We start from the raw sequence: 14997 nt of genomic DNA on the forward strand, positions 1-14997 counted from the left end.
TGCTGACAGCTCAGAGCCTGAAGCCTGCTTCAGATTCTATGTCTCCCTCTCTCTCTGCTCCTCCCCCGCTCATGTTCTGTCTCTCTCTCCTTCAAAACTAAATAAAAACATTAAAAAAAAAAAAAAAGGAACAAGGCAGGTTTGTTTGCCCGGATGTGGAGACACCTTCGCGACAGGTTGCTGAGAGGAGAAAAAGCAAGGAGAGGAACAAACAACTGGGTTCAAATCCCAGCCCTAACATGATCTTGGGCAAGTTACTTAATTTCTTCAACTTCTCAGTGGTCCTATCGGGAAAACGGAAGTAAACAGTATCAACCTCACAGGATCAGTTTGAAATGGGAATGAAATGCCAAAAGGCAGGCAAAGTGTGAGCACGGTGCCAGAATCCAGTTCTGCAACCGTCTGCTGCTCGTCTCTTGTCCTTAATTAGGTTTAGATGAGGTCTTGAGGCGGCTGGGGGGTGGGGGGGACCCTCGTGACGGGATCGTGCCCTTAGAGCTTGCTATCTCTACTTGTAAGAAGCAGCAAGAAGTGACTGGCTACAAGCCAGGAAGGGCCTTCACCCAAAAGTGAATGGGCTGGCACCTTGACCTCGGACTTCCCGGCCTCCAGACCCGTGAGAACAAATTTCTGTTGTTGAAGCGGCCCACGCGGTGGGATTTTGTTACAGCAGCCGGAGAGGGCTAAGACACCAGGGTTATTCCCCAGGCAGAGTAGAGAGAAGGAGGGGCAGAGAAGGTCTGGAACTAGCAACTTTTAAAACTTATTTTCCCAGTTATGACCATTTCAAACAATAGAAAATAATAGCGCAGGTTCATGGGCCAGCTTTCCCCTCATCTGCCTCGTTTAAGAGAGAATGCTTCCTTGGGGCGCCTGGGTGGCGCAGTCGGTTAAGCGTCCGACTTCAGCCAGGTCACGATCTCGCGGTCCGTGAGTTCGAGCCCCGCGTCGGGCTCTGGGCTGATGGCTCGGAGCCTGGAGCCTGTTTCCGATTCTGTGTCTCCCTCTCTCTCTGCCCCTCCCCCGTTCATGCTCTGTCTCTCTCTGTCCCAAAAATAAATAAACGTTGAAAAAAAATTTTTTTAAAAAAAAGGAGAGAATGCTTCCTTCTGTAAGTCATCTTAAAGGAAAGGGTGACTATGTTCAAAGATCTCCCTCATCCTACCCACTCAGGAGCAAAGACTCCTTCCTCTCCCCGGGGCTCCCCCAGCACTGACCCCTCACCCCAACCTCATTCTGCCTCTCCCCACCAGACTGGGAGCAGGTGGAGCTAATGAATGCAGGGGGTGAATGACTGCAGCAGGCACGGTGTCCCACGTCCCACGTCCCACGAGGCCCTCCCTCACCTCGGTGGCCTCCTCCGCCCAGCCCCTAGGCCTCTCCAGCCCCCTCCCTCCACCCTGTTGTGCCGGGTCAGAGCAAGGGCCCTAGAGTCGACATGCCAGGATTCAAGCTGACTCCAGTGTTTACTGACAGAACGGCCTGGGGTGAGCCTCAGTTTTCCCATCAGCAAAATGGGGGTGATACAATATCTCCCTCAGGGGACCATGGGGAAGGTAAGACGCAGTAATCCACGGACGAAGTGCACATGTTGGGCTGGGGAGGGACGCGCCTTCAACTCAGAGCCCAGCAGCGGTGGTCACCTGTCCCTGGGCCACTCACCTCGGCAGCTGTGGCGGTCGGCAGACAGCTGCATGCCGGGCCCACACTCACACACAAATCCGCCTTCTGTGTTCACGCACTGGCCCTCGCAGGAGGAGCTTAAGCATTCGTCAATGTCTGGGAAGAGAGAAAACATCTTTGCACGGACCACTCTGAACGTGGCTGCGTGCAGGGAAAAACTCTACCCCACAGGGACTCTGCGCAAGAATCCCGCCTTCAGCCGGGTGGAACCCCCACCCGAGACAGAAAGACCAGGCCCCAGGAAGGTCATCGGCCATGAGGGAACCTCCAGGAAGCAGAGGCCGAGAGGCCAGGCTCCTGCTCTGTGACCCATGCAGACCAGATGACAGAGAGCATGGCTGAGACAGAATGATTTTCAATGGCCCCACCGCAGGGCGACCCTAGCAGGGCAGAGGAGACTGAACGGGGAGGCTGACTAAAGTCCACTAAGTGTTTATTGAGCACCACCTGTACGCAGGGAGGGGGGGGCCATTGAGGACACAAATGTGACCAAGACATGGCACAGACTCTCCGGCTGGTTACGGTCTGATAACATTTAAGAGCCACGACACATGCCTGTGAGGCCAGCGCACGGCCGGGTGATACGTGCCCCCCCCAGGTGACGCCCGGCCCCAGCGGCCACTGGAGGAGCACTGGGCGGAGGACCAGGAGGCAGCAGGAGGAGGGGCCAGGCACAGAGACAGGGGCAGCGGGAGACAGGGCTGGAGCAGTGGGTTAAGGCTCGGCTGCGGAGTGCCGATGAGGTTCTGAGGCTTCTGCCCAGGGTAGGGGTGACTGGATCCAAGTATCCTCTGGGCGGGGCGGGGGGGGGGGGCAGTTCACGCCTGCAGGGTGAGGGGCACCAGGGGACAGAACTCCCCACCCCCACTTCATGGCATCCCTTCCTCCTCTAAGAACTGTGGTCCATGGTGGCTCTCAAGGACCCACAGCATCTGCAACCGCCCACTGCAGTCTGCATCCGAGTCTCCCACCCCCTGGCCCCGTGCCTGCAGGGCACCTGCATTCTCTCTACTTGCTCTCCCCACAGCGGGCCCCTCGGGACCACAACCGCCGCCTCTAGGAAGCCCACCTTGACTAACCCCATCCCACCGGGATCCCTCGTGGTGGCGGCCAGTGCTGCCCTGCTCGGTGCTAGCTCTGACACTCTTCTCTGGCTTTTCCTTGACCCAGTCCCCCGGGCAACAAGAAGTGTAGGCAGGAAGTACTCCCCATGAAAAACATGCAGGGGAGGATGAATTGCTTCAGCCTGCCTGAAGAGGATGTTGCAATGGGCCCCAAGCACCAAAACTCCTTAGTGAGACCCTTGGCCCAATGGTTCTCCTTCTGGGAATACTGAGAAAGGCCGATGAGAAGCCTCCTTCCTGCAGCATTACCGACAGCGAAACACTGCAGGCGACCTAAATGAGGGACAGCAGTGACAGCAGCCACAGGCGTGGCCGGTAAAAATTATGTTGTAAGGACTGTTCCCCACTCACCATATAAAGTGAGCAAAATAAGGAGCAAAAACTATGGATAAGGCATGACCGATGCCAATTTATAAAACACACAGATATGCATCACACGCGCACACACACACACGCACGCACACACGTCCAGGGAAAAGGGAAGAAAAAACAAGTTCATTTAGGACATCGGGGACATGTTTGTTTTCATCTTCTACCCTCCTTTTACTTTCCAAATGTTCCAAAATAAGTTGTTTTTCACTTTTATATTTGGGGAAGAGACCTTATTTTTACAAAGTCCAAATTCAAAAAAAGGCTTTCTTTCAACTCTCTGGAAAGATATGCAAGAAACTGGTCCCAGAGGCTGCCTCTGAGGAAGGTAACAGACTTGGTCTGTAAGAACTTTTTTAAAATCACAGGGGCGCGTGGGGGGCTCAGTCGGGTAAGCTTAGGACTGCGGCTCAGGTCAGGATCTGGTGGTTCATGAGTTCGAGCCCCGCCTCAGGCTCTGTGCTGGCAGCCCGGAGCCTGGAGCCTGCTTCGGATTCTGTGTCTCCCTCTCTCTCTCTCTCCCCCTTCCCCACTTACTCTCTTGTTTCTGTCTCTCAAAAAATGAATAAACATTAACAAAAATTTTTTTTCATTAAAAAAAAAAGAACTTTTTGAAATCACAAACGAATCACACTTTTACACAGTAATTATTGAGGTTTGCATCCCTCAGTGACTCAAACATCACGTTCCCAAGGGAGCCTTCCGTGGTCAACCCTGACTCCAGTCCTGGTTATCTGTCCCCCTGTGGGTCCGCCTCCAGGCACTTCACCACTTAGGGTCCCGTCGCACGGGGCTGCGGTTACCCTTACTTGTCTCCCCTCCTCCGACTGCGAAGCGGGGGCCAACCCACGACTCGTCACCGCAGCCCCTCGCTCAAGTTCCTGGCCCCGAGCTGCCCAAATATCTGTCAGATGGATATTTGGGCATCTGGAGGGCCGGCACCTCCCTGCCCACTTTCAAACCAGAGCTCTCCCCGGCTCAGCCTTGCCCTGCATCTCTCTGCAGACTGTTCTGGAAGGACGGCAGAGACAGAATCCCCTCCCGCCCCGTCCCCGCCAGCTCCCAGGTCTCTCACCCGTACACCTGATGCCGACAGCCGTCTCTGTCATGGTGAAGCCCACGGGGCACACCCGGGCCACCTCCTGACAGCCGCCATGGTTACAGGTAAGGTCACAGCCATACTCTCCACAGGGTCCGTGGGCTTCTGAAACAGGCAGCACACGGGTGAGCACACACCACGCCCCACTCCCGGCCGTCCCCACCTCAATTCTGCTGGGAAGGGGCTGGGGAGGCAGAAAGGCCCGATCGTAAATCCAGCACTGCCACTTACTAGCCATGAAACCCTGGGCGAGCCACTAACTTCCGTGCCTCAGTTTCCTCATCTATAAAACGGGGATGAGAACGCCCACCTAGGTGGTTGTCGGAAGATGATACTCTAAGGCCAAACCCCGTGCCTGGCACATAGTCTCAGCCATGCCCCACCCCCCCCCACGCCACCCCGTTACCTGGGCAGGTGGCCCCTTGCTCTCCGTCCTGGCAGGAGCAGACGTTGGGAGCAATGCAGATACCCCTCCCGCAGCCAAAGGAGCAGAGGGCTGAGAGGAGAAATGCAGGTGAGGTAGTGGGGGCTGGGGCCCCCAATCTGCCCTATTTAGGCCAGCCCAGGGAGTGAGCGCCCTGCTGTGGAGGATGTTTGGGGCACAGGGACAGGCACTTACGAAGGGTGCAGTGCCCACTGCCCATGGATGGTGCCCAGCCAGGGCAGCAGCCACTCCCGAAGCCCGAGAGGCAGACGTGGGGGCCCAGCCGGCGTCTGGAAGAGAGGAGAGAATGCTTTTCCACGTTTCCGCACCGGGCAAGGGACTGGTCTACCAGGCCGTGAAAGTCTCCCGGCCAGTCAACAAATAGTTCTCGAAACCTGCCAGAGGGGCGGTGGGAAGTCCCCAAAGAAAAACGACCCAGACAGTCTCTCCCGGAGGCAGGACAAAGAAAAAGGGGTGAGAAAACAGACATCAGCCTCCTACAGATACCTGCCACATGAACAGAGGCGGAGTGGCCGGGAGAGAGGGGCCTCAGCACTGACGGGGAAAGATGGCAATGGCTGAAGAGCCCCAGGCGTGGCTGCCGCAGGACCTTTGCACCTGCAGCTCTCTCCGTCAGGAAGGTTCTTCCTCAGAAATGCACCCAACTCTCTTCTGCCTTTACCCAGGTCTCTCGGCTCATGTACCTTCTCAGAGAGATCCTTCCTGCCCACTCTTATCTTGCTTTATTCTTCTTCATAACACGTACTTTCTGGGGCATTCGGTTACTTATCCATTTGTTGATTTGTTCATTGTCTGTCTCCCCTCTCATTCTCTGAGGACCAGGGCTTCATCTTTTTTGTTCACCTCAGTGTCAAAAGCGATGCCCGCCCGGCACATAGTATGTGCTCCATAAATGGCAGTCGAGGGAAAGGTTGAGAAAGGAAGCCAGCAGAAGAGACAAAGGAGGAGGCCAGCCCCAGAGAAGCCAGAGAGAGGTCATTCCCCAGGTGACATCAATGTGGTGGTGGGGGGGGGGGGGTGCCAGCAAGCTGCCCAAAACAGCAAAGGGAAGCGTGTGCCTGACCCTGGGTGAGGCATAGCAGTACAGCCAGGAACAAGTCACTTTCCCCACCTTCAAGGGGCTCTGGGCAGACAAACAACCAGGCGGAAACGAAATAGTGTGACAAGTGCCACAATGGGACAGGCTTTGGAGTCCCAAGGAGGGTCAGGGGAGGCTTCGTGGAAGGACAGAATCTAGGCTGAGGCAGGAAAAAGTACAGTAGGGGCAGGCTGTGAGAGCGGAGGGGGGTGGGGGTGCTCCAGGCAGAGGGAACAGCAGGTGCACAGTCCGGGAGGGGGATGGAGGTGGTGAGGGGAACTGGTCCTGTGGTGGCTAGGCGCCGAGATGAAGCCCAGCCTGCTTAGAACTGGGAATCCCGGCACCGCAGGAGAGGAACAAGAAAGCCCTGCCCTACGGAGGCTGCTGGGAATATGCTGCCACTCAGGCAGTCTACGGAGCACCCAGAACACGCGCCACGTGCCAGGTGCCGCAGCAGGCACTGGCCACACGGGAAAGGCAGACTCACTCCACGCCTGAGAGTATCTGTCAAAAGCGACAAGTGCTCCGGAAAGGGGAACTTTCGGCACACGGCGGTCCAGAAACATCTGCAGCAGACGGTCCCCGGAGCCTCAAAGACTCTCCCCTCTCTGAAGTTATCACAGAAGAAGCAAAGAAGCGCGGGGCTGGGGGGCTGGGGGCTGGGGGGCTGGGGGTGGGAGGTGCTGGCAGTGATGTCCCACCCGCTACCCCTTGCTAGAGCGATTTTGTCGGCAGCCTGGGAAAGAGGAGCCAGCGGCTCCGGCTCCTCAGACGGGGCTCTGAAAGGGGCTGGGGTGCCACCAGAGCGGCGGACGGAAGGATGCTCGCGAGGCTGGTGGAGCCGCGCCCTCAGGTGGGCGGCGGCCGAGCGCCCCAAGGAGCCTCCTAGGGCTGGCGGTGACGGGGAGACAGGTGGCTGGAAGGCTGTGAAACGCCGCGGGGGCCCGGCCCATCTGGGCAGGAACTGGCGGTGGCTGCGGAGCACACGTGCGAGCTGCGAGCCCGGCGGGGCCGCCCCCCTGCGCGCCCCCCGAGGCGGTGGCCGCGGGCCAGGCCGCCCGCTGACACCGTGTTCCCTCGCTCGGAGCATCACGCACACGCGGCGGCCCGGCCTCCGCCGGGAGGGGACTCGAGGGGAGGGTGGCATCAACCGGGAAAGAGCAAAGGGGCAAACACCCCACCCCCGCCCGCGCGCGCGCACAGGCGGAAACCGAAACGTGACCCAGGGAGAGCCCGGCGGTTCCAAGGTCCAGGGGCGTGCGTGCAGCCTGGACGCAGAGGAAGCCCCCAGCCCCGGCGCGGCCGGCGCGGCCGGGAGGCCCGTTCGCCAGCGACGACCAGCCGCTCCGGAGACCAGGTGGCACGTCCCGGGCTGCCCTCGCCAGGGGTCCGCGCGCCAGGGCAGACTCAGAGGGGCTCACTCAGCGCCTGGATCTCCATCCCCCCAGGTTCTTGTCAGGACAGCCCTTCCAGGGGCGCAGAACGGGTTCCCGCCCGGAGCACAGGCTGCTGTCTCTTTGTCCGGACCCCCCCCCCCTCCCCGGGCTGCGCCCGCGCACGGACAGCGCCCGGGAGGGGAGCCCCGAGGCGCGACTGCCGGCGGCTCCGGGGCGCCCTTCTGCCCCACGCCGGGAGCGCCCCTGCGGCGGGGCAGGGGAGGGGCTCGAGGCGCTTACCTCTCGGCCGCGAAATGCCCGGGCGGCTTCCTCCCGGTGTAGCCGCGGGCCGGGGCCCCCGGCAGCAGGAGCGCGACGCAGGCGGCCCGGAGGAGCAGTCCGGCCCACATGACCGGCGGCGGCGGGTCCCCCCGGCTCGGCTGGGCTCCGGCGCCGCGCGCGGGGGAGGGGGCTGCCGGCCCTCGCCCCTCCTCCTGGCGCCGCGGGGAGCGAACCAGCGAGCCCCGAGCTGGCACGCAGAGCCGAGCAGGGGGGCTGGGGACTCCGAGAGGAGGGGCCGGGGGCCGCGAGGGGACGCGGCGGACGGCTGTGGCGGGAGTGGGGGGGTGGGGGTGGGGGGTCTCTGGCACCTCGGAGCGAAACGCACAAAAGGCAGCGCCGCCGGCCGGCCGGTGGCCTCTAGGGGAGGCGCGGAGCCCGGGGCGGGGGCAAAGATCAGGGACCCCTGGGGGCGGGGTTTCGGCCTCGGCCCACACCCCCTGCCCGGGTTTGGGAGTCAGCTTCCTGAGAAGGGCTGTGGGCGTCAGACTGAGGCCCTGGGAGGAAAGAGACTCCCGGAGCAAGGCTGGCGCGGGAGGCTGTGCGCCGGGGCATTGCCGGTCTCCGTGGAGCGGGAGTTGCCTGTGTTGTCACGAGAAGGTGGGACGCTGGGTCACGGCGCTGCTGGGCAGTTCTAGGCCGGCTCCCAGCCTGCCAGCAGATCAGCACGCGAACCCTGGGTGCGCGGGGTCAGTGGATCCACCTGCGCCCCGGCCAGGGGGCACTAGCGGGTCTTGAACCCACAGGCTGCTCTTTGCCCATTTCTGCAGCTGCCCCAGGCCAACAATCGGAGACTGGTAGGCAGGGGGGTGGATGAAAATCGGGATCGTCCAGCTGGGAGGAAGCTGGAAGGATGACCAGATTGTGTGCCCTCTGCCCTGTGCAGGGATCTTCCCTAGCGGCCCAGTTCCAGTGAGTCAAGCTTTTGCTCAAACACTTCCAGGGATAAGGAACTCCCTGTCAATAGGCAGCCCAACTCAGTTTTGATGAACTGCATTGGTTGGGAAGTGTAAAGAATCCCAGCTCCTTTGGTTCTGCCTCTACAGCTGCCCTCCTACAGGCCACCTTAGGCTGTCACTGAGACCCATCATAACACCCGCGGCCACAGACGGACATGCTGTGCCACCAACGGTCTGGACTCTGGTCTCCTCCCAGACACCATCCTTTTGTCGACACAGCCCAACAGGACTTGGCTTTCCTGGCATCCACACGAACCTAAGTTTCCAGGAGAGGTGTTCTTGGCTGTCATGTTTTTATGTTGTTACTGTTGTTCGTTGAGCGCAAGTTACTAAGCCAATCTCCCTCCCTGAACCTGTGAGGTCGACTTTTCGAAGATGTTCGAAGATAGGCCTGTTGTCTCACCTTGTCACGCTTGATCCACCTTCCAATCGAAGCAACAAATTCTCAGCGAGTAGGTCACCAAAATTCTGTGGCGTAAGATGAGTGTGACTTTCCTATTTCTACCCATTCTTCCTGTTACTTTCAAAAAAGTGTTCTGGTGTCCACAGAGTCGAGAACCCAGCCCTGAATTACTCAAGAGTAAGAACAAACCAAAACCCTTCCTTCACTTGAGCCCCCCCCCCAAATCTAGTACACCGCTGCCCTTAATCGTTCCTCCTTGGCCACCACTCACACAGGTGCTCCTTTTTCCTGGTCTCAGGAGCTACCCACAAGTTCTCAACACATTTACACAAGACAAAAATTCCCTTGCACACACCTGTCCCACCTCGTGCCAGCCTCTCCCGCGCTCCAGCGCGACTCAGCTGCCTCCTCCCTACACTCCGCTACTCTCTGTCCCCTCCGCCACCGGCTCACCCCTGGAACTACAGCAGGGTTTGCTCCATATTGGTCACTGAGCAGCTGGACAGTTGACCTGCAGCTTTGTGCTTGAAGCAAATCCTCATTTTCCCCTCAAGAGGAGCCCGGGATGTTTAAGACATGGTAAATTCCAAAATTTACTCATTCCTCGGTGAGTTCCAAAAGAAACCACTTTCTCAACAGCCCCGGGCATTTCTTTCCTTTCCCCCAGTTCCTTTTGGACCTTAGGGCATTCACCTTGCTCCTCTTATCATCAGTTCGCTTCTTTCCTTTGGTGTTTTGCTACTTTCTTTTGTCTTTTGGGTTGTTAGACCTCGAGGCTTCTCAGAGTTTGGACTCTGAGAGCCTCGAATTTAATATTGTTCGTCTCCAAGGACTAGTTTAGGCATACCCCTTCGTCACAGCTCCTCCGTGTTTCCTCCCCACTTCTGTGGCCTGTGGCTTCTCCGTAACAAAAGGGACCCTCCACTGAGGGCGGAGGATCCAAGTTGTTGTTGGCTGCAGAAAGGCGGCCTCTGGCTTGTGACCCTTCCAAATGGTCATGTGATGAGTCAGTGTTTCTATTATTCTCCCAAAGGTCCCTTCGTGCAGAGGCCTGGGGTGAGTAGCTCATCAGCGCCTACATGGAAAGGAGCCACTCCAGCTGGCTGTAGCAAAGCTCCAAGGGCAACCTTTCACCCCTCGAGAGGTGATTAATCGTTTTTAAGAGGGGTTGTGGGAGTGTGGCGGGAGAACGTCAGTTTCCAAAGGATTGCTGGAATTCAATCCAGAGTGAATATACCCAAGATTATAGCAAACAAAACAAAACTGCAAGGACTCCACAGCTCCCAAAGTCAAGACTGAAGCCACTGATACGGAAGAACCTCCTTACTCAAGGTAGCAGGTCTCCGCGGCTGCAGGTCAGACCACGAAAAAGGGCCGGAATAATCCTCCCACCACAGTCTCTTTCTCACCTCCGCACCTTAGAGTCAATCCTCCATCTAGGATTAAATTTTTAAAATAATCACAATCTGGAGACCGTTGCTTGACTGCCTCATTAAAGCTGGTCTCTGGCATGGGGGCAGGCCTTTTCAATTCAAACCATGACTTGAAGAATTCAAATCACAGTGTTGAGTTTCAAGTTCAAACTGTGGTTTTTTTTGAGAGATGCTGATTATTTTTTCCCTTAAGACCCTTACTCCCCACCCTCAGAAATCCCAGAAGAGGAAGGGGAATAGAACAGTAAAGAAACACACGGAATGCCTCCTAGGAAAGGAGACTTACTCCCGAAGACCCCCAAAGCGGAGATGCTTCCTTGCCCTTTCTCTTTTAAGCTAGAATCTCCCGAAACCACAGTTTGAACTTGAAACCACAATTTTCCTGACACTGTATCAAAGGCTGGTCTTAAAGGAGCCTGCCAATATGCCCAGGATCAACCCTCCTCTCCACTGTTGGGACAGAGCAGCCTTTATTCCCACTGGGTCACTGGTGGAAATGTGGGCCCAGACACTGTGACCCACTGAGCCAAAAGAAGACAGGCTCTGTTTGCTGGACAGAAGGGTGAACCCTAAACGTGTCCTACTCCTGTATTCTCAAACCCAAGGCGCCAAAGGTTTACCTGATTAAACCAGAGGAAATAAAATCAGACTCCAAAGGGCATGTGGCAACAGGAAGCTGGGAGGTGCATGAGGAGCTCCTCGCCCCGGCCAAGGAGCAGCGCCTGGGGGCTGCTTGGCCGGATGCTGTACACGTGTCTAAAATGACACCAGGAAAGGGAGCCCAAGCAACCCCCAGGCCCAGCAGGTTACTAACAGAGGCGGCTGGGAATCAAATGGTGGCTACAGGGTCAAGAGCAATCAAGGCCACTGAATTTTGAAGACCTGACTCCCATTATCCTTGGGATCCCACCAAAAACGATCACGTGGCAAAGAAGACGCAGCTGTCGTTTCCCTCCTTGGGAACCGCTGTTGCAGCAGCAAAGGCAAGTGACTACAGCAGCTGCCGTAAAGGAGGGAAGGACTTTACACTGAACCGCTGCAGTGTGACCGGGTTGATGCTGGGGAGCTGGGCAGCAGGAAGGAAAGCGGAAGCAAATGGATCTTTCTTCTTAGATTCTACTTTATTTGGTAAAACTCGGAAACTAACAACCAATTCACGGCCCCCGACCTTCTTCTCTCGGAAGAAGGCCGTTCCCCAGAGACAAAAAAGGCTGTGGCTTGGGTAACACCCACCATCTCCAGGTTTCAGACTCAGAGCAGCTCATGGCCTGGTGGTCAGGCCTCCAGACCCAAAGCTCTCAGGCAATAGAGAAAGCAAAAGGAAGCTCTCACTTCAGAGACAATGACCCGTCCCACCCCCTTCCCCCCTCCCCACAGCCTCCCCACACCCCAACCTAAATAAAAAGATAGCAGAGGACAATGCATGAGTGTGATACACACACACACACACATACACACACACATACACACACACACACACACACGCGCGCGCGCACACACAGAGCTTCTTTTCAGCCCAAGAGCTGCAAACTCCCTCCCTGGAAGGACAACCGGCAACACCAATCAAGGCTTGGTGGTCCAAAGCGATGGCTGGAATCATCTGAGACTGGTAAACATCCAGGGAGAAAATACTTCACCTTCACCCTGTTCCCAGGTCTCCAGTGAACTGGTTTTAGTTCAAAGAAATCCCCATTTCCACACAGGTAGACTGTGGCCTCTGGGACAGCTGGCTTAGGGGAAGGTTTCCCCTGGCCGAGAAGACAGTGGTGGGGGAGGGGAGCAGGGCAGGAGAGCAAAGCCTTCAGGGAGGGTCTGGGAAAGGGGACCCCAGCCCTTGGCTAATGGATCCGCGTCAGCTCCTCCACAACCTTGATCAGGTCGTCGGCGGTGGCCTCTCGCTTCATTCCGCTGCCATCATCGTACTGCAATGAGGAAAGGGGAGGACCGTGAGGGCCACTGGGGTGCTCTCTCACCCCAGGGAGGGGCGAAAGGACAGTCACAGCGAGAAGCACCTGTCGGCAGTATTGCCGCGGCAGGGAAGGAGGTCTCATCAGAAACCCACACCTTTCCTTAAAGGTACAAGTCAGCAAGGTCTCCTGACAGCAAAGCTGGTTCGAAGGCCACCACCTGGCATACATTTCTCTCCCTTCCAGAATGTCCCCCAGAGGCACCATCTCCAGTGAACAATACCCCAAAACTCTGCACTGTGGCAAGGTCTCTTCCCTATAGGATCCTGACCCTGCCTCCCATCTGTGGGTTGCCAGAGATCTGCACATGCCCGAATATGCCCTCACTCCTGGAGGTCACACAGGTGAAGTTCCTAGTACAGTGCCGTGACCCTCAGCCACATCCCCTTGCCCTCAGACTCCACCTTCCCACGTGGGTAGGAAACTACTTAGAAAGGGCCGCTGGTACTTGGGGGTGGAGGCAGGAGACACCGGCACTCTGGTGTCTCCAGCACGCCTGGCCCCGCCATGGACTTGGGTCACAGTCCAAACACCGCACAGCTCACCTGTAGGTTTGCCACGACCTCCTGCATCTTGGGCCGGCTGATGTCTAGGAAACTCTCAATCAAGTCTCCATCAATGAAGCCTGTGGCCGGTTCTGTCTTTCGCTCAGTATGAAAGGATCTCCAGGTGGACAGGTGAGTTAAGGAACATGCAATTATCTGCAAACAGCCTTACTCTCAGTCATCCCCGCCTCTGCCCAACACCACAATCTAAAGCGATCACCAGGATGAGAACAAGAAATGTTTGCTCTTTAGACAGTTTTGGAACTGAAAGGCCTTAGGTAAAATTATCACCTGATCCAAATATTCTCTAGTAGAGTGATCTTCAAAATGTTTTTAAAACATATCAGGGGCACCTGGGTGGCTCAGTCAGTTAAGCATCCAACTCTTGATTTCAGCTTAGGTCATGTTCTCACAGTTCATGAGATCGAGCCCCGTGTCGGGCTCTGTGCTGACAGTGCGGACCCTGCTTGGGATTATGTCTCTCATTCTGTCTGTCTGTCTGTCTCTCTCTCAAAATAAATGAACATTAAAAAAATACTTTAAGAAAACTACAGATCAGACCGTCTCCTTAGCACAGAGCCTGGCCACATACGGATGTTTTCCACAAGCACTCCAGGTAGTCCGACGTGCACACCCGGGAAGAACCACGCTTCTAAGTGTAACCTTGATCTACACAGATGAATAAACTGGGGCTTAGTGGGAGAAGAAGCATGCCAAAAGCCCTGCTGGGTAGCAAAAGCTGACACACCAGCCCATCGCCTCTATCGCAGGCAAGAGCTGGGCCGTCCTGCCTCGGAAAGGGCCCAGAGCCCTCCCGCCCTCCTGCCTGGGGAGGACTCCTTCTATCTCCAGGACTAAGCAAATGTCCAGCAGTCCTTGGATCCTGGGTGTCACAGGGGCCTGACCCCTGGGCTTCTGGAGCTTTCGGCTTCTTCACTTTTCCCTTCTTCTCCCACCAGCCTCTCTCACAAGAGTTCTCAGACCCTGCTGTCCCCAACAAGATCTCTGAAAGCACATTCCTACATGGTCATCTAAATTTCCTGTTTGACACGTAAGGTCAGAAAGACCAGAGGCATATTTCAAGGACACAAATAATACATTTCTAAAATGAACCAGGTAAGCTGGGTGATAAGTACATGGGGAGTCGCTATACTATTCTCTCTGCTACTGTGTCTTTGAATTTTTCCAGAAGTATATTAAGCACACACACACACACACTGGGGTGCCTGGGTGGCTCAGTCTGCTAAGCATCTGACTCGATTTTGGCTCAGGTCATACTCTCACGAACATCTGAGATCAAGCCCCGCATCAGGCTCCGTGCTGACAGTGGGGAGCCTGCTCAGCTCTCTCTCTGCCCCCTCCCCATGCTTGCTTGCTCAAAACAAACAGACATTCAAAACAAAACAAAACAAAACCCACAAAAGTCCATTCCCCATGGGAAGCTAGTCAAGACAGTTCCTAAACAGCAGCAGTTTCCAGAAGCAGCCTAGGGTAATGCAGCTGTCTACCTGTGCTGGGACACGCCCCTGGAAAGGATATAAAGAGTGCTCGATCTTGCCCACACTTTTGATGACTTTATTGAGTCGATTCTGCATGTCCAACAGCAGGTTGTACCAGCTCTCGGACAGCGAGGTCACCAGCCCTGGAGAAGCAAAGGGAGCCGTGAGCCGCAGAGCCCGCGGCACCCTTCCTCCTCCGAGGGCAGCCCGGGGGAGCCACGCGAAGAGAGCCGAGCTCGCGGCAGCCTCTGCTAGCGGACGCCTTGGCAGCGGCCCACCGCCGTCCGCGTCCCTCCGAAAGGGGGTCTGTGCCGCAGCGCGCCCTGCAGGTGCCCGCCTTACCAATCATGCCGTTGACTGTGCCGAAGAGCACCGAGCCCTGTGTGGGCGTGGAAGTCTCGCCCAGGTTCTGCATGACCAGAGAGCCGTGGCAGAAGACGTTGACGAACTCGCCCAGGTGAAAGAGACCGACCTCCTGGAGGTGCTGGCGCTCCTCGTCGGTAGTGGCAGCGCTGAAAGGCAGTGTGAGAAACTCGCTCCCTGCACCTCCCGTCCCCGCCACGGACCACACGCACGGGACACCATGTGCTCCGCGTCCCTGGTGAGCCCACGCACGCCCCAGCGGAGGAGGCGGCCTGGAGACACCGACTGCTGTGGCTCTGACTCCCTCGTGGAAGA

At 56.9% G+C, this 14997-nt stretch overlaps 2 protein-coding genes and 1 long non-coding RNA gene across 10 annotated transcripts in view; 1 reads left to right on the forward strand and 2 right to left on the reverse strand.

Moving 5' to 3' along the window:
* The window catches only part of VWCE (von Willebrand factor C and EGF domains), a 27308-nt gene extending 18735 nt beyond the window's left edge, over positions 1–8573 (reverse strand). For all 5 annotated transcript variants that reach the window (XM_045039382.1, XM_045039384.1, XM_023239897.2 and 2 more), the window contains exons 1-5: positions 7475–8573; positions 4895–4989; positions 4682–4771; positions 4252–4380; positions 1663–1779 (exon numbers count right to left, since the gene is read on the reverse strand). In XM_045039382.1, coding sequence (XP_044895317.1) covers positions 1663–1779; positions 4252–4380; positions 4682–4771; positions 4895–4989; positions 7475–7584 — 541 coding nt within the window. In that variant the 5' untranslated portion in view covers positions 7585–8573. The remainder of the gene's footprint in view (positions 1–1662; positions 1780–4251; positions 4381–4681; positions 4772–4894; positions 4990–7474) is intronic.
* On the forward strand, positions 7022–11871 carry LOC109492157. The gene is made up of 2 exons (XR_002736384.2): positions 7022–7246; positions 8560–11871. It is a non-coding gene; the product is annotated as an uncharacterized LOC109492157 (long non-coding RNA).
* Positions 11409–14997, reverse strand: part of DDB1 (damage specific DNA binding protein 1) — a 29262-nt gene continuing 25673 nt past the window's right edge. For all 4 annotated transcript variants that reach the window (XM_045039379.1, XM_003993422.6, XM_045039380.1 and 1 more), the window contains 4 exons: positions 14662–14831; positions 14360–14462; positions 12821–12944; positions 11409–12230 (listed from right to left, as the gene is read on the reverse strand). In XM_045039379.1, the coding sequence (XP_044895314.1) occupies positions 12147–12230; positions 12821–12944; positions 14360–14462; positions 14662–14831 (481 nt within the window). In that variant the 3' untranslated portion in view covers positions 11409–12146. The remainder of the gene's footprint in view (positions 12231–12820; positions 12945–14359; positions 14463–14661; positions 14832–14997) is intronic.

The sequence above is a fragment of the Felis catus genome, chromosome D1 (assembly GCF_018350175.1).
Source record: "Felis catus isolate Fca126 chromosome D1, F.catus_Fca126_mat1.0, whole genome shotgun sequence".
In the NCBI taxonomy this organism is placed as follows: Eukaryota; Metazoa; Chordata; class Mammalia; order Carnivora; family Felidae; genus Felis; species Felis catus.